The following is an 18,721-nucleotide window of genomic DNA, read 5'->3' as shown; positions in this document are numbered from 1 at the left end:
CGTGAACGTGCTTCACTTATAAATTACTGCGGCGCAGCAGACGTCCCCTTCACCCTTTCCACCATCCTGGGTGATGGGGACATTGTTATGACTGATAAATTGATGGCTTTCCTGAGAGAGACCGGACTGATCAGAGTGATGTGACTTTTTTACTATATGGTTATGGTTTTTATCAACTGTAAATGCGTATATATTGTACTGTTAATTAGGGTTGACAGTTGACATATTTGAAATAGTTCCTCCACCCACTAATCTATTTCTAATATTGATGTCCCCTACATTAAACCCCGTTCCTCGACTAACAGTCACCAGCTGATGAGTGCAAGTGTGTAGTATAGAAAGGTATTTGGCACTTGCAGTCGATGGTGGTCTGCTGGGCGAGGTTCTTCACTTTTTGTACAAATTATGTAAATACAGTATACCATCTTGCTTAAGTTATTCTAATTAGGGCCGACAGCTGACGTATATGGAAATGTTCCTGACTCGTCTGGTTCTATTTCATATATTGATGTCCCCTATATTAGGTTGTGTCTCGACTGACAGTCACCAGGTGATGAGTGCAGGTATGTAATGTAGAAAAGCATTTCATATCTGCAGTCGATGGTGTTCTCTTGGTCGAGGCTTTTTTACCATTAGTGTAGGTCTAGTTATTTGTCTCTTAGGATTTAGTATAGGTTAGCGATTTGTCTGTTAGGTGATTAGTTTTAGGGTCATTAGATTAGGCATTTTAGTTTATAAGTAATATAAGGTTTGAAAAAAATTATAAAAAATTAAAAAAAAATCACAAAAATAAAACTACAAAAAATAATAAAATAAAAATTAGTATATATATATATATATATATATATATATATATATATATATATATATATATGTACGTGTGCATGAAAATGTGTATGTTCATATGCGTGGATGTGTGTATGTATGTATGTATGTATGTATATATATATATATATATATATATATATATATATATATATATATATATATATATATCTATCTATATATCTATATATATATATATATGTAAGTATATATATATATATATAAATATATATATATATATATATATTTTGCCTTAATGACCAGGGGCTCAGGCCTCAATGGTCGATAGGGAAAAAAAAAAAAAAAAAAAAAAAGTGGATCAGTGAAGGGAGAAAAAAGCCAGAGGTGTGTTGAACACAGATATAACCTAAAGAGAAAATATCAAAGAAAGAAAAAAATGAAAAAATGTTTCTCACTTTAGAAGTCAAAGATAGGCAAAGAATTTTGTCTGGTTAATTGAATTAGTGGATAAATAAAATTCAGAGATATAGTTAGTCAGAGAATGACAGGAATGCCGAGGAAGAAGTGTAGAGGATTTAGGAGAATTAGGTTCAGGAACACGAAATCAAGTCAGATTATTGTGTATATACACACTACAGTCGCATTCGGCTTTGAAATGAAAATCAAAAGAATAGTAGGATATAGAGAGGTTTACTGTCAGCTGCCTCAGACAGCTGGGTCTCAGTGATGAAGAGTCTAGAGGATGAGAGATGGTGTTCAGCAGAGAGGAAATTGGTTGTTAAGTGTAAAGGTGAGACAAACCAGAGGACAAGGACTGGATGATAGAGACATACTATTAGATATTGGTTGATGACTAAACCAAGCAAGAGAACAAGCACTACAGCGAATTTAGTGTGTGTGTGTGTGTGTGTGTGTGTGTGTGTGTGTGTGTGTGTGTGTGTGTGTGTGTCTCACTTGCTGGTTGGTGTCGCAAAGGGAGAAACATCAGTAGGACAGAAAGAGGCTGTAAGCGTAGGTTACTCTTGTATAATGTGTTGCGAAAGAATGACTTATTACCAAACATTATTGAACGGGTTTAATAAGGGTTAACACTATTTATATCCCGTCTGTATTGTAGGACACTCTTTATATCATGCACCTCCAGGGAATGTCATACTACTAAGCAGAACTGATGAGGTTTATTAAGCGTCACCACTTCTTGTTTCTCGTATGTAAATCGTGGTTAGATTGTTGATCAGTCGTAGGAAGTTAGTAGTAGGACGGTGCAGGTCCGTATAATGGTGCAGGACGGTAGGACGGGGCGGGGGCAGGTTTGTAGGATGGGGCGGGTGCAGGCTTGTAGGCAGGGTACTGAGCCTCGCCCTCGTAGGTCACTTCCGCCACGTAACCGGAGTCGCCGTTCACGTAGTAAGTCACTTTCTGGAGGCGACCGTCGGGGAGCACCACGTAATAGGATCCCTTGGTGTCGTAGCCGTCACGATTCTCCTGGTGACCATAGTCGTTGCCGGAGTAGTCATCCTTAACAACCCAGTTGAAGTCGTACTGGGCGGGACCCTGCAACAGACGTAGTTAAGTCCCTCAGTTGGAAAAAGTCTCTGCTAAAGCTAATATAAACGTCTGAAAGTGCTAAAATATAATATACAAAAAACTACGTCACCGAAGAGAAATAGTGAAGGAGAATTAAGGACAGAAAAGAAAAAACAAGGGCTTGAGACTTACGCGTTGTGAAAATGTAAAATCTCTAACACAATGCCATACCTTATTGGTGAATATACTACACTAAGCGAATGGATATATTGCAAGATAGAGTGAGGTGCATACCTGTGGCTTTTGTGGACCATAGGCTGGCCTAGGGGCGGGTGCGGTGTAGGAGGGGGCAGGAGCAGGAGCACTGTAGGTAGGAGCAGGGCGGCCGTAGGATGGACGGGGAGGAGGATAACTTGGGACGGGGTAGCTGTAGCCGGGCCGATGTTCTGACAACACCACAGCCACCAAAGCAGACAGAAGGATAGCCTGCAGACCAAAGTGAACTGTTATACTCTTTTCTCTTTAACTTGATCTTACCATCTTCAATGCTGAGCTTGAAGAGAGATCGACACTGCAACATGGTACTAGTTATGAAGAAGTGGTATGGAGTGACTGGAGAACTGTTTACTTTTTTATGATGCCACTGAGATCAGGGAAATGTACTGCAAAAAGACGAAAACATCTGCCAAGTTACAGTGAACGAACTGTAGTATTGATAATGCTGTATGACAAGTACGAAAGGCGGAGTACAAAGCTGGCGGGGGACTGTCGGAAGCTTATGATTGTGACTGGAAGATGTTGCGGTGTTTCCATTTGGTCGTAACATGGAAAAAAAAGAAAAGAAAAAAACAGTATGAGAAGAAAAGGATATTCTCTGACGTTCAGGGAGGATAGAGAAATACGGAGGGCAGCACAAACTGCTGCTAGGAGACGATTAGGGAACTTTTACTGTTGATAGTACCTTGAAAGCCATGTTGACTAGTTGAGTGCGTGAGAGAGACTGATGACTTCCCTCACGGTTCCCTTTTTATACCTGACTAGCGACCCCGCCCTATGACGTCACGCTTATAAATATAAAAATTTGAAGGAGTAGATCATGACAACTGTGTTGAGAGAGAGAGAGAGAGAGAGAGAGAGAGGTAAGTGTTGCTGGAGAGACGAGAAAAATAAAATTATGATAGATGTGTAAGAAAATGCAGTAATGACATCCCAGTTCCCTGCAAATAACCCACTAAAATACCAATACACTACACACAGAAGGTTAATACTGCACCGGCAATACATAAATATCCCATTAAGTTCCGTGGATTTACCTACAGATGAGTAATAATCGTTTGGCGGTGGTTAGAACAAAATTACACGACACATATGAAACTTAATTGGGTGTACCGGATATGTTTAAATAAACAAATAAGTAAACAAATATCTGGCTATCTATCAATGCAGTGGGATTAATGAACGAAAGAGTGTAAAAAACACAAGAGAATGAGAAACCAGAATAAAGCCGATTACTGAAATGATGCGTATTATATGAAAGTAAAGACAACCATAATTGAGGAAGCATGTATATAATTTGTTGCGGTAAGTTATTGCTGAAAAAAATTATATCCATCTATCTATCTATCTATCTATCTATCTATCTATCTATATATATATATATATATATGTGTGTGTGTGTGTGTGTGTGTGTGTGTGTATTTAGGTGATAAGTAGGATGGGTAAATTTAAATGGTTTGGACATGTGGGGAGGATGGTGGATTGCAAATGGGTCCAGAAGGTGAGAAGTGTGAACCCCTGGGTTAGGGTTGCGCGAGGAGGACCGAAAAAGACCTGGGTCGAAGTCATAGAGTGTGGCCTCAGGTATAAGAAACCGAACTGGGAGGCTGCCAGGGATCGAGCAGCGTGGAGAGTCACCCTTAGGTGACCAAGGGCGACGGATGCAAGCATGTTGGAGCCTTTATAAACGATACGAACGATACGATATTCTAGATGATGTCTTATCTCTGAATACCGTACGTCTTCAAAAACACGATTAGGTATGAGTGCATGAATATTTGTCTAAATCTGTGTGAACAAAATACGTATACAGATAGGTGCTTTAATTTCCAGGAAGCAGGGCACTGTTGTTTTTACGTCGTTTGTGGAACTCCTTGCAGTCCGAACGCAGTTCTTAATGAACTGTACACATTTAACAAGGAAATTTTCAGTTCAATATTCTTCCGTGTGTTTGTATTTTTTTTTATTTATTTACCTATTTTTTGATTTTACGTTTTGAAATTCTTTATCAGTTACAGGTACTGTATATGTACTGGGCAGGTGTGTTTTTTCAGTAACCTTCAGCTTGTTTGGCTATGGATAACCAAGTATTAATTTTTACGGAGTTGAATAGGATATTTTTAGCTCCTTCTTTACGATGAGGGCAGTTATACTTTATTCTTGCTGCCTAGAATGATATTAATCTATTTAGGAAAGAGTATTAAAAATGAAGGAGTTGGAAACGATATAGATTTACTTCTTGAGTGCGATGTCATATTATTATTATTATTATTATTATTATTATTATTATTATTGTTTTTATTATTATTATTACTATTATTATTATATTATCATCCCTTGTGGAGGGGTAAATGCTCTTCCAAGGTATGGACAGGTAAAGGTATCGCTCACCTGTTGTTCTGTTTACAGTCCCAACACAGATTCCTTACTTAACAAAATCTTAGCAGCGATATTTTTGATTATCATCCCTGGGCAGTCTTTTAAGTAGTTCTTTCCCATGGCGTTTATTTTTACTTTCTTTTGTGATTTTAGCAAGCTGCCTAATACCTCTTCCTCACCGATTTATTTTTGGATACGCCTGGCTAATATCGTTTTGTACGTTTTTTGGACAGAGTATGGTGTTATTAGAATAAGGATCTAAGAAGCGCTCGGCCAGGTGCAATACGCAAAATAAATCGCTTAGGTAGAGGTGTTAGGGACCGACGAGATCCGGGGCTATATCTAACCTTTTCAGTTGGAAGAGTCTCCCCTAAAATGAATAACATTGCCCCATTGGCTGTGTGCTGTCTAGACGGCTGTGTTTTGCTTGGGCGGCTGTGCTCTGTCCTGACGGCCGTGTTCTGTCTAGAAGGCTGTATTTTGTTTGGGCGTGTGTGTTCTGTCTCGACGGCTGTGTTCTGTCCAGGTGGGTGTGTTCAGTCCAGATGGGCGTGTTTAGTCTAGTGGGTGTTTTCGGTTTTAATGAGTGTATTCTGTTTCTAGACGAAGTGTTCTGAACTGATGTATGCTTTCTGCTTTTGTGTTAATGTTTATGTTCTATACCATATGTTCTGATACCGTTTTTGTTTTTTCTGCTAGACGGTGTGTTCTGCTTCGAGATAGTGTTCTTCTTTCTAGAGGCGTGTTTTGCTTCTAGACGATGTATTATGCCTTATGTTTATGTACCGGTTGTGGATGGTGTGTTCTGCTGCTAGACTGACAGAGTAAGCAGAAGAGTTAGTTTTTAGATAAATGTCAAGTATAAGCAGAATTAATTGTTAGAAAGATATAAAACAAATTAGAAACTCTCTCAATATATGTATTTATGGTACTGTACAAACTGCTTTAGGTCTTCAGGGATAAGAAAAAGGTGTTGACTATCACACCAGGTGGATAAGTGGCATTATCGTACGGGTTACGAACATTAAGGAAAAGTAATATCGGCAATGTGGCCTGTACCCCCCTGCGTCAATACCACCACCTTCTGCGGGGGGTGCGTCGGCCACTTGCCGTTCGCCTCCACTTACTGACTCAGGAGCTTGGTGTGGACCCCAGTGACTGTGACAAGTTGGTGTTTAAAAATATAGCGCCTTGGGAGCCACCTGGCTTTACAGTGGATGTATCATGGTTCCCAGCACCAAAGGCCAAGGCGACGGAGGCGGAGGTCCACCACTTGTTTCGTAACATCATCGTTCGTCACTTGGGGTCCCATAATTATTTTTTTTTTTTATGTGACCGACTCTGGGCATAGGCTTCACAGCCTGCACTCAAGGCCCAGTAGACCTCCTACGTACCGTACACCTCTACATGTCACCACTTCGGCGCTAACACCCACCGTCCATGCTGAATACATGCTAGGGCTGTCTCATACAGGACTGGTGTATTGGTATTAGCGGGGGTATTTTTACGACATGTCGGCGGGTCTTCTGGCAAATTAGTAAAGTCTGCTTTTACTGAATTCAAATCCTTTAACTCTTCCCTGCCACAGCGGGATTTGAACCCGGGTCCGTTAGGACTGCAGGCCAACTCTCTACCAACTGAGCTACCGACGACTCCAAGTCGAGTGAATGTGTGGGTGCAAGTGTGTGGTCGACTGAATGTGCACTTAGGTATCGGTTGCCGACTCATACATCTGTGTTTACCTCCGAACTTTTTGCTATTGACAAAACCATGGACTATGTTCTCAATTCTAGGCATGACTCATTTGTCATATTTTCAGATTCAAAATCAGCCCTTCAGGCAATTGCATCTTGTACTACGGACTCTCACGAGATCCAGGGCCGCATCGTTAATAAGTTACATTCATGCAACAAACCATTCACGCTGATCTGGGTGCCTGGTCATTGTCGTATCTACGGCAATGAGCAGGCTGACTTACTTGCAAAGTCGGCTGTAGAACTCGAGGAGACTTGGGACGTTCCTCGTGATCTACGGTCGAGTCTCTCTCTCTCGGAAAGAAATCAATAAATCTTCTGTGGCAAGGTCAGTGGACCAGACTAAATATTCCAACTTGTAAGCCGCACCTGGGCGACTGGGATACTGCCAACCGTCCCAGTCGCCTTGAAGAAATAGTATTGGCACGGCTACGGCTCAATGCCACCATTTTAACTCACATGAAACCATATATGGAAAGACGCTTCCCACCGCACCGTGACATCTTTGATGCGGTGTTATCTATCAGTCATATCATCCTGCGCTGTCGGCGATTTATTCGTGAACGTGCTTCACTTATAAATTACTGCAGCGCAGCAGACGTCCCCTTCACCCTTTCCACCATCCTGGGTGATGGGGACATGGTTATGACTGATAAATTGATGGCTTTCCTGAGAGAGACCGGACTGATCAGAATGATGTGACTTTTTTACTGTATGGTTATGGTTTTTATCAACTGTAAATGCGTATATATTGTACTGTTAATTAGGGTTGACAGTTGACATATTTGAAATAGTTCCTCCACCCACTGATCTATTTCTAATATTGATGTCCCCTACATTAATCCCCGTTCCTCGACTAACAGTCACCAGCTGATGAGTGCAAGTGTGTAATATAGAAAGGTATTGGGCACTTGCAGTCGATGGCGGTCTGCTGGGCGAGGTTCTTCACTTTTGTACAAGTTATGTAAATACAGTATACCATCTTGCTTAAGTTATTCTAATTAGGGCCGACAGCTGACGTATATGGAAATGTTCCTGACTCGTCTGGTTCCCTTTCATATATTGATGTCCTCTATATTAGGTTGTGTCTCGACTGACAGTCACCAGGTGATGAGCGCAGGTATGTAATGTAGAAAGGCATTACATATCTGCAGTCGATGGTGTTCTCTTGGTCGAGGCTTTTTTACCATTAGTGTAGGTCTAGTTATTTGTCTCTTAGGATTTAGTATAGGTTAGCGATTTGTCTGTTAGGTGATTAGTTTTAGGGTCATTAGATTAGGCATTTTAGTTTATAAGTAATATAAGGTTTGAAAAAAATTATAAAAAATTAAAAAAAAATCACAAAAATAAAACTACAAAAAATAATAAAATAAAAATTAGTATATATATATATATATATATATATATATATATATATATATATATATATATATATATATATATATATATGTACGTGTGCATGAAAATGTGTATGTTCATATGCATGGATGTGTGTATGTATGTATGTATGTATGTATATATATATATATATATATATATATATATATATCTATATATATCTATATATATCTATCTATCTATCTATCTATATATATATATATATGTTAGTATATATATGTATATATGTATCAATGTATATACATATATATATTTTGCCTTAATGACCAGAGGCTCCGGCCGCAATGGTCGACAAAAAAAAAAAAAAAAAAAAAAGTGGATCAGTGAAGGGAGAAAAAAGCCAGAGGTGTGTTGAACACAGATATAACCTAAAGAGAAAATATCAAAGAAAGAAAAAAATTAAAAAATGTTTCTCACTTTAGAAGTCAAAGATAGGCAAAGAATTTTGTCTGGTTAATTGAATTAGTGGATAAATAAAATTCAGAGATATAGTTAGTCAGAGAATGACAGGAATGCCGAGGAAGAAGTGTAGAGGATTTAGGAGAATTAGGTTCAGGAACACGAAATCAAGTCAGATTATTGTGTATATACACACTACAGTCGCATTCGGCTTTGAAATGAAAATCAAAAGAATAGTAGGATATAGAGAGGTTTACTGTCAGCTGCCTCAGACAGCTGAGTCTCAGTGATGAAGAGTCTAGAGGATGAGATATGGTGTTCAGCAGAGAGGAAATTGGTTGTTAAGTGTAAAGGTGAGACAAACCAGAGGACAAGGACTGGATGATAGAGACATACTATTAGATATTGGTTGATGACTAAACCAAGCAAGAGAACAAGCACTACAGCGAATTTAGTGTGTGTGTGTGTGTGTGTGTGTGTGTGTGTGTGTGTGTGTGTGTGTGTGTGTGTGTGTCACTTGACGGTTGGTGTCGCAAGGGGAGAAACATCAGTATGACAGACAGAGGCTGTAAACGTAGGTTACTCTTGTATAATGTGTTGCGAAAGAATGACTTATTACCAAACATAATTGAACGGGTTTAATAAGGGTTAACTTTTTTTGTATCCCGTCTGTATTGCAGGATACTCTTTATGTCATGCGCCACCAGGGAATGTCATACTACTAAGCAGAACTGATGAGGTTTATTAAGCGTCACCACTGCTTGTTTCTCGTATGTAAATCGTGGGTAGAATGTGGATCAAGGGAAGTTAGTAGTAGGACGGCGCAGGTCCGTATAATGGTGCGGGACGGTATGACGGGGCAGGAGCAGGTTTGTAGGATGGGGCGGGTGCAGGCTTGTAGGCAGGGTACTGAGCCTCTCCCTCGTAGGTCACTTCTGCCACGTAACCGGAGTCGCCGTTCACGTAGTAAGTCACCTGCTGGAGGCGACCGTCGGGGAGCGCCACGTAATAAGATCCTTTGGTGTTGTAGCCGTCACGATTCTCCTGGTGACCGTAGTCGTTGCCGGAGTAGTCGTCCTTAACAACCCAGTTGAAGTCGTACTGGGCGGGACCCTGCAACAGTCGTAGTTAAGTCCCTCAGTTGGAAAAAGTCTCTGCTAAACCTAATATAAACGTCTGAAAGTGCTAAAATATAATATACAATAAACTAGGTCACCGAAGAGAAATAGTGAAGGAGAATTAAGGAGAGAAAAGAATGAATGGATGGGAACACAAGAGACAAGGGCTTCAGACTTACGCGTTGTGAAAATGTAAAATCTCCAACACAGTGCCATACCTTATTGGTGAATATACTACACTAAGCGAATGGATATATTGCAAGATAGAGTGAAGTGCATACCTGTGGCTTTGGTGGACCATAGGCTGGCCTAGGGGCGGGTGCGCTGTAGGAGGGGGCAGGAGCAGGAGCACTGTAGGAAGGAGCAGGGCGGCCGTAGGATGGACGGGGAGGAGGATAACGTGGGACGGGGTAGCTGTAGCTGGGCCGATGTTCTGACAACACCACAACCACCAAAGCAGACAGAAGGATAGCCTGCAGACCAAAGTGAACTGTTATACCCTTTTCACTTGAATTTGATCTTACCATCTTCAGTGCTGAGCTTGAAGAGAGATTAACACTGGAACATGGTGCTAGTTACGAAGAAGTGGTATGGAGTGACTAGAGAACTGTTTGTTTTTTCATTCTGCCACTGAGACAAGGGAAATGTACTGCAAAAAGACGAAAATATCTGCCAAGTTACAGTGAACGAACTGTAATATTGATAAAGCTGTATGCCAAATACGAAAGTCGAAATTCAAAACTACCGGGGGACTGTCGGAAGGTTATGACTGTGACTGGAAAGTGTTGCAGGAAATGTTTCCATTTGCTCCTAACATGTTGAAAGTGTTGCAGTAAATGTTTCCATTTGCTCCTAACATGAAAAAAAAAAAAAAAACAATATGAGAAGAAAAGGACACTCTCTGACGGTCAGGGAGGAAGGAGACATATGGAAGGCAGGACAACTTGCTAATGGAGGACGAGTAGAGAACTATTGCTGTTGCTAGTACCTTGAAAGCCATGTTGACTAGTTGAGGGCGTGAGAGAGACTGATGACTTCCCTCACGGTTCCCCCTTTTTATACCTGACAAGCGACCCCACCCTGTGACGTCACGTTTGTAAACAACAGATACAAGAATTTCAAGTAGATTATGATAAGTGTTTAGTTGAGAGAGAGAGAGAGAGAGAGAGAGAGAGAGAGAGAGAGAGAGAGAGAGAGAGAGAGAGAGAGAGAGAGAGAGGAGGGAAGTACCGCAGCTAACAAAATATCAATGAGACGTGAAATAAGTAGAGGCAAAACCTGATGGAAGAACAGACTCAGGAGAGGAAACAAGAAGCTTAACACGTCGGGGGAATTTTAAGGTGACAGATACACCTATGAACATCTTATCTTACTCTGCCCTTGACTCCCTGTGTTTAGAGGTGATGTGGAAGCAGAGGATCGCAAAGTGGATCAACAGTTATTAGTTTAATCCTTCTTAATCCCATGACATCTTCATTATTTCATTCTTAATACGTCCATATAATCTTGTTCAGGTTGAGGAAGCTCTCTAGTAGTTCGGATAACTTCCTCAAAATTGAATTAAATCGTCTGGACTGGGAAGAAACAAGCAAAAATACGTCTCCAGTCTTTTAACTGCTGTGATGTCCGGTATATTTAAATAATAATCCTAATTCTTTCAGTCCGATGACACATTCTCTCTCTCTCTCTCTCTCTCTCTCTCTCTCATATACACGTAGATATTATTCAGTTCAGAGGAAAGGTGCCTAATGGGCGGGGGGGTGGGAGGCAGGTGCATCCTTATTAACACCTCAACTAAGAAAAAAAAAACTTCCTAACTGAACCCCATCAATCCGGCGACTTATTTTACATCATATTCTTACTCTTTATTTATATTTCGTGTTGGATAGACTGCTCGTACTGGAAGGGTTAGAGATAGCCCAAATTCTCCCCTACACTACTACTTTGGGTCCTAATTTGGCGTAAAATCGTCCTGAGGTGTTGGAGGGGTTAAGTGAAAATCGTCTGATGGAGCTTGACTGAAAGGAATAATATGCGAAGGAGAGAGAGAGAGAGAGAGAGAGAGAGAGAGAGAGAGAGAGAGAGAGAGAGAAGCCTTAACTACACTGGAGGAGGATCAAAATTTCCATACGAACTAACATAACTGGCCAAGAGTTTTCTTTTTTTCTCTCTCTCTCTCTCTCTCTCTCTCTCTCTCTCTCTCTCTCTCTCTCTTTTTTTTACTGTTGATAAGTTTAAAATACCGACAATGATCATTTTTGTCGCATCAACATATATCGAGATTAAAATGAAGAGACGCCGCTGGAAAAACAACTTTGACATTATACCAAGTCCTTCCTGAACATTGTGATGCTTAACCGTAAATAATTAAAGTACAATATCGATATGTTTTTCCTCCTGCTGTTCATTAGCTGTAAAAAATAAACCCCTTCAATCCGATGAGGTATTTATACACTCTATTACTGCGTATCTCAGACGATTTTCTTTAGCCTAGGAAAGGCCTCTTGTACTGGAGGGGTTAATGAAGGCTGTATCCAACCCTTCCAGTTCTAAGAGTATCCCCTAAGCTTGATTAAATCGTCTGAAGGAAGCAGGAATAAACCACTAAAGACGTAGCTGTACTGAAGGGGTTAATGGGAGAGGTGACAGGACTTCAGCTGCCGACTTTAACCTATCTGAAATGGCCTGAATCAGCCTGAAGCGAAGTAACTGGTCTTGATTTCACATAACTAGATGTGAAGTCTGAATAAACCAATATTGCTTACTAAATCTGAATGGATATAAGGAGACCTGAAATGGAGGATAGAAGTGTGTTGGTGATAGGACAGAAGAGAGTGTGTTTGGTTTGGCCTGTAGGGGTATATGGAAGGAACTGGTGAAGAAAGGATGGTGAAACGGGTATATATGATTGAGTTTGAGGGTAGTAGAGGGTTTAACTGGCCAAGAGGATGATGGATGGATGAGGTATATAAATAAAATGAGATGTATGGAAGTTGAGGAGGTTAAGGTATGGACAGGTGATTGAGCTGGATGGATGAGGTATGTACGAAGAAGCACATGACAAGGGATTGGTATGGATTGGTGCCCCTTCATAACTTAACAGACAATGGAATAAATCTATCTGGCGACAGTAAACAAAACATATCTTTAAAGGAAAAAAGGAAAAAAATGATCAAGAAGAAGAACAAGAAGAAGAAGAAGGAGAAGAAGAAGAAGAAGAAGAAGGAGAAGATGAAGAAGAAGAAGAAGAAGAAGAAGAAGAAGAAGAAGAAGAAGAAGGAGAAAAAAAAGAAGAAGACTTACTGATAATTAGGCCTGTGAGATATAGTCTAGAGTTGGCGATCTTGAATAATACTCGTATGTGGATGACTGTGTGGCCCATTTCACTGGGTACACTGTTGATAAATAGCCTATTCTTCGCTTTCTCTTGACTTGTTTCTGGATCCTATCTCACCTTTTCTCTGGGAGGAAAAGAAGGTCAGGATTATGGTGATGTGAAGGGAATAAATCTGATCAAATTAGGTAGAAAATTAATGTTGTGAAGGACATGAAAGGACCAAGAGGCTCGTAAAACAGAAACAGAACCACACCCTTTGTACTCTGACTTGGTCTATAATTACCAACTCTCCATCTTGAATACTGAGCTGTAACAAGGGATTTACACTAGGATATAATGTTAGTCAGAGAGGCGCTATGGAGAGGTTGTAAACAGGTAGCAGTGTCTTATTGTGCCATTAAGCGACGTGAAATAAACTGCAAAGGGACAGAAATCTGGGCCAAGTTAAGACAAAAGGATTATAGTATTTTTTAACCATGTCACGCAAAGAAGTACTGGACAATGTGACATCTATGCAGGCGAGCAAAGGTATGCGTCGACGACGATTCTTGTTATGCAACCCTAACTGCAGGTAGGAGGATAAGGTAGGAATATAGCTTCATTGCTCTGTCTGCCTGTCTGTTTGGGTACATGTCTGTCTGCCTGTCTGTCTGTCTGTCTGTATGTATGTATGTATGTATGTATGTCTTTCACTTGTTATTCTGCAAAAATGAAATGCCTGTTGGGTTCCCACAGTCGTGTCCGTATGTTTGTTCTTTTAGACTGGAATGTTGTCTAAATGTCTGTGTTCTGTCTAGACGGCTGTTTTCTGTCTAGACGGCTGTGTTCTGTCTAGGCGACTGTGCTCTGTCTAGATGGCTGTGTTCTGTCTCGACGGCTGTGTTCTGTCTAGGTGGATGTGTTCTGTCTAGATGACCGTGTATAGTCTAGTGCAGTGGTTCTTAACCTTTTTTGAGTCACGGACCCCTTCGAGAATCTGGTGAACGCTATGAACCCCTTCCCTACAAAAATGCACATAAGCACAAACGCAGCATTTTGCATGCGATGAATATACATTATTTTATTGAAAACTACCTCACGCAGTGTATGACATACACAAAGTATAAAACAGTCTTTACAAAGAAATATGTTTCGAACTCTTTTTCATGAAAAAACTAATGGCAACTCGAAAAAATGAAATACATCAAACTTGAGCAAATTAAACAAAACAAAACTTTAAGTCTGCTCAAAAGTTCATTTCAGTGAGAGGGTTGTTGTTGCTGTTTGGCTTGAATAAGATGAAATTGTGGAGTGGTCTTTGACAAGGCAACACGCATGTCATCGTTGACATCCAGTTGATTTCGACTTTTCATTTTGAGAGAAACAAGCGCTGAAATCCCTGACTCACAAAGGTATGTAGCTGCAAACGGAATCAGAGCACCTATAGCTCGCTTTGCCAGACGAGGGTAGGCTTGTGTCAACGAACACCAGAATTTTTCAAGACTTCGAGTTTTTTGTTTTTTAAGTTATTGATGCCAAACGGCATCACACAATCTCGCTAAATTGTTCCCAATTATTCTGACCTTCACGGACCCCCTGTATCCCATCCATGGACCCCAGGTTAAGAACCCCTGTTAGTGGGTGTTTTCGGTCTTGATGAGTGTATTCTGTTTCTAGACGAAGTGCTCTGAATTGATGTATGCTTTCTGCTTCTGCGTTAATGTTTATGTTCTTCTTCTAGACCATGTGGTCTGATACCTTTTTTTTTTTTTATTTATTTATTTATTTTTTTTTTGCTACACCGTGTGTTCTGCTTCTAGACCATGTGTTTTGATAACGTTTCTTTTTTCTGCAAGACGATGTGTTCTCCTTGTAGATAGTGTGTTTTTTCTAAATGCACGATTGCTTCTAGACCATGCATCATGCCTTATATTTATGTTTCGTTTATAGATGGTGTGTTCTGCTTCTAGACTGACAGAGTAAGGAAAAGAGTTAGTCTTTTAGAAAGAGGTCAAACACAAGCAAAATTAATTGTTAGAAAGAGATGAAATATCCAGGAACTCTCTCAAAGGCGGTCAGTGATGTATGTACGGTGCTCTACAATGTGCTTTAGGTCGTTATGAAAAAAAAAGATGAAGGCTAGTTCACAAGGTGGGTCAGTGAAGAGAGAGGAAAACCAAAGGTGTGATAAACACTGATATACCCTAAAATGGAAATTTCAAAGAAGGGAGAAGTGAAAAGAATGTTGTTTCTTTTAGAAGTAAAAAATACTCAAAGAATTTTGTCTGGTTAGTTGCATTAGTGGATAAATAAACATCACAGACATATTTAGGAAGAGAATGACCGGAAAGCCGAAGCCAAATGTAGGGAACTTACAAGAATTAAGTCCAGGAATACGAGAACAAGTCAAATTACTGTATCCCGTATATACAGTACACACTGCAGTCACATTTAGCGTTGACATGAGAACAGGAGGATATAGAGAGTTTTGCTGCCAGCTGCCTCAGACAGGTGAGTCTCAGTAATGAACAGAAGGTGAGGTCTAGAGGATGATAGGCGGTGTTCAACAGAGAGGAAGTTGGTTGTTAAGTGTAAAGGTGAGAAGAACCAGAGGACAAGGAGTGGACGATAGAAACATATAATTTGTTGTTGGTTGATGACTAAACCACACCCGAGAATAAGCACTACAGCGAATGTAGTGTGTGTGTGTGTGTGTGTGTGTGTGTGTGTGTGTGTGTGTGTGTGTCACTTGCTGGTTGGTGTTGCAGGGGGAGAAACATCAGTAGCACAGAAAGAGGCTGTAAGTGTAGGCTACTCTTACATCATGTGCTACGAAAGAATGACTTATTACCAAACATAATTGAACGGGTTTATTAAGGGTTAACACTATTTGTACCCGTCTGTATTGTAGGATACTCTTTATATCATGCGCCACCAGGAAATGTCATACTACTAAGCAGAACAAATGAGGTTTATTAAGCGTCACCACTGCTTGTTTCTCGTATGTAAATCGTGGGTAGAATGTGGATCAAGGGAAGTTAGTAGTAGGACGGCGCAGGTCCGTATAAAGGTGCAGGACGGTAGGACGGGGAGGGGGCAGGTTTGTAGGATGGGGCGGGTGCAGGCTTGTAGGCAGGGTACTGAGCCTCGCCCTCGTAGGTCACTTCCGCCACGTAACCGGAGTCGCCGTTCACGTAGTAAGTCACTTGCTGGAGGCGACCGTCGGGCAGCGCCACATAATAGGATCCCTTGGTGTTGTAGCCGTCACGATTCTCCTGGTGACCGTAGTCGTTGCCGGAGTAGTCGTCCTTAACAACCCAGTTGAAGTCGTACTGGGCGGGACCCTGCAACAGTCGTAAATAAGTCCTTCAGTTGGAAAAAGTCTCTGCTAAACCTAATATAAACGTCTAAAGGTGCTAAAATATAATATACAATAAACCACGTCACCAAAGAGAAATAGTGAAGGAGAAGTAAGGACAGAAAAGAAAGAATGGATGGGAACACAAGAGACAAGGGCTTGAGACTTATGCGTTGTGAAAATGTGAAATCTAACACAGTACCATACCTTACTGGTGAATATACTACACTAAGTGAATGGATATATTGTAAGATAGAGTGAGGTGCATACCTGTGGCTTTTGTGGACCATAGGCTGGCCTAGGGGCGGGTGCGCTGTAGGAGGGGGCAGGAGCAGGAGCACTGTAGGAAGGAGCAGGGCGGCCGTAGGATGGACGGGGAGGAGGATAACGTGGGACGGGGTAGCTGTAGCCGGGCCGATGTTCTGACAACACCACAGCCACCAAAGCAGACAGAAGGATAGCCTGCAGACCAAAGTGAACTGTTATACCCTTTTCACTTGAATTTGATCTTACCATCTTCAACGCTGAGCTTGAAGAGAGATTAACACTGGAACATGGTGCTAGTCACCAAGAAATGGTATGGAGTGACTAGAGAACTGTTTGTTTTTTTCATTCTGCTACTGAGACAAGGGAAATGTACTGCAAAAAGACGAAAATATCTGCCAAGTTACAGTGAACGAACTGTAATATTGATAAAGCTGTATGCCAAATACGAAAGTCGGAATTCAAAACTGCCGGGGGACTGTCGGAAGGTTATGACTGTGACTGGAAAGTATTGCAGGAAATATTTCCATTTGCTCCTAACATGTTGAAAGTGTTGCAGTAAATGTTTCCATTTGCTCCTAACATGAAAAAAAAAAAAAAAATGAGAAGAAAAGGAAACTCTCTGACGGTCAGGGAGGAAGGAGACATATGGAAGGCAGGACAACTTGCTAATGGGGGACGAGTAGAGAACTATTGCTGTTGCTAGTACCTTGAAAGCCATGTTGACTAGTTGAGGGCGTGAGAGAGACTGATGACTTCACTCACGGTTCCCCCTTTTTATACCTGACAAGCGACCCCGCCCTGTGACGTCACGTTTGTAAACAACAGATACAAGAATTTCAAGTAGATTATGATAAGTGTGGAGTTGAGAGAGAGAGAGAGAGAGAGAGAGAGAGAGAGAGAGAGAGAGAGAGAGAGAGAGAGAGAGAGAGAGTAAGAGAGAGAGAGAGAGAGGAGGGAAGTACCTCAGCTAACAAAATATCGATGAGACGTGAAATAAGTAGACGCAAAACCTGATGGAAGAACAGACTCAGGAGAGGAAACAAGAAGCTTAACACGTCGGGGGAATTTTAAGGTGACAGATATACCTATGAACAGCTTATCTTACTCTGCCCTTGACTCCCTGTGCTTAGAGGTGTTGTGGAAGCAGAGGATCGCAAAGTGGATCAACAGTTATTAGTTTAATCCATCTTAATCCCATGACATCTTCATTATTTCATTCTTAATACGTCCATATAATCTTGTTCAGGTTGAGGAAGCTCTCTAGTAGTTCGGATAACTTCCTCAAAATTGAATTAAATCGTCTGGACTGGGAAGAAACAAGCAAAAATACATCTCCAGTCTTTTAACTGCTGTGATGTCCGGTATATTTAAATAATAATCCTAATTCTTTCAGTCCGATGACATATTCTCTCTCTCTCTCTCTCTCTCTCTCATATCCACGTAGATATTATTCAGCTCAGAGGAAAGGTGCATAATGGGCCAGGGGGGCGGGGGATCAGTTGCATCCTTTTTCATCCCTTTAAAAAAAAAAAAAAAAAAAAAAAAAAACTTCCTAACTTAACCCCATCAGTCTGGCGACTTATTTTACATCATATTCTTACTCTTTATTTTTATTTCGTGTTCGATAGACTGTTCGTACTGGAAGGGTTAGAGATAGCCTAAATTCACCCCTACACTACTACCTTGGGTCCTAATCTGGCGTGAAGTCGTCCTGAGGTTCTGGAGGGGTTAAGAAAAATCGTCTGTTGGAGCTTGACTAAAAGGAAAAATACGCGAAGGAGAGAGAGAGAGAGAGAGAGAGAGAGGGGGGGGCCTTGAATGCACTGAAGGAGGATCTAGATTTTCATACGAGCTGACGTAATTAGCCACTTGCGTTTCATTTCTTCTTTTATTTTTCTTTTACCGCAGAGAAGTTGAAAATATCGACACGGATAATTTTTGCAGCATCAACATATTTAACGTTTAAATTAAGGGACGTCGCTTGAAAAACAGCTTTGACATAATACCAAGCACTTCCTGAACAATGTTATGCTTCAGGTCAGCCGCAAATAAGGAAAGTACAATAATTCGAGGACCGTCCATCTTATCACAGCGTTTGAGAAATTGATTGGTATTTTCCTGACTTACGGCTAAATTGCTTGGT

General features: G+C 40.8%; 3 protein-coding genes across 3 annotated transcripts in view; all 3 read right to left on the bottom strand.

Moving 5' to 3' along the window:
• Positions 1 to 2,034: 2,034 nt before the first annotated feature.
• LOC145392085 (uncharacterized) lies at positions 2,035 to 3,286 on the bottom strand. Its single transcript, XM_080266539.1, has 3 exons — positions 3,275 to 3,286; positions 2,608 to 2,799; positions 2,035 to 2,340 (listed from the first exon to the last, which is right to left on the bottom strand). The coding sequence occupies exons 1-3, from the start codon at positions 3,284 to 3,286 to the stop codon at positions 2,035 to 2,037; spliced, it is 510 nt and encodes a 169-aa protein (XP_080122665.1).
• A 6,040-nt stretch (positions 3,287 to 9,326) lies between these two features.
• LOC145392083 (uncharacterized) lies at positions 9,327 to 10,637 on the bottom strand. The gene is made up of 3 exons (XM_080266538.1): positions 10,626 to 10,637; positions 9,919 to 10,110; positions 9,327 to 9,632 (listed from the first exon to the last, which is right to left on the bottom strand). The coding sequence occupies exons 1-3, from the start codon at positions 10,635 to 10,637 to the stop codon at positions 9,327 to 9,329; spliced, it is 510 nt and encodes a 169-aa protein (XP_080122664.1).
• A 5,354-nt stretch (positions 10,638 to 15,991) lies between these two features.
• Positions 15,992 to 18,721, bottom strand: part of LOC145392082 (uncharacterized) — a 46,208-nt gene continuing 43,478 nt past the window's right edge. Inside the window, exon 4 of the mRNA XM_080266537.1 lies at positions 15,992 to 16,297. Within this exon, the coding sequence (XP_080122663.1) occupies positions 15,992 to 16,297 (306 nt within the window). The remainder of the gene's footprint in view (positions 16,298 to 18,721) is intronic.

This window comes from Coenobita brevimanus, chromosome 21 (assembly GCF_032717465.1).
Source record: "Coenobita brevimanus isolate Jiangsu-jjx chromosome 21, ASM3271746v2, whole genome shotgun sequence".
Lineage (NCBI taxonomy): Eukaryota > Metazoa > Arthropoda > Malacostraca > Decapoda > Coenobitidae > Coenobita > Coenobita brevimanus.
The sequence above is the reverse complement of the archived record's forward strand: the minus strand, read 5'-3'. Positions and strand labels throughout refer to the sequence as shown.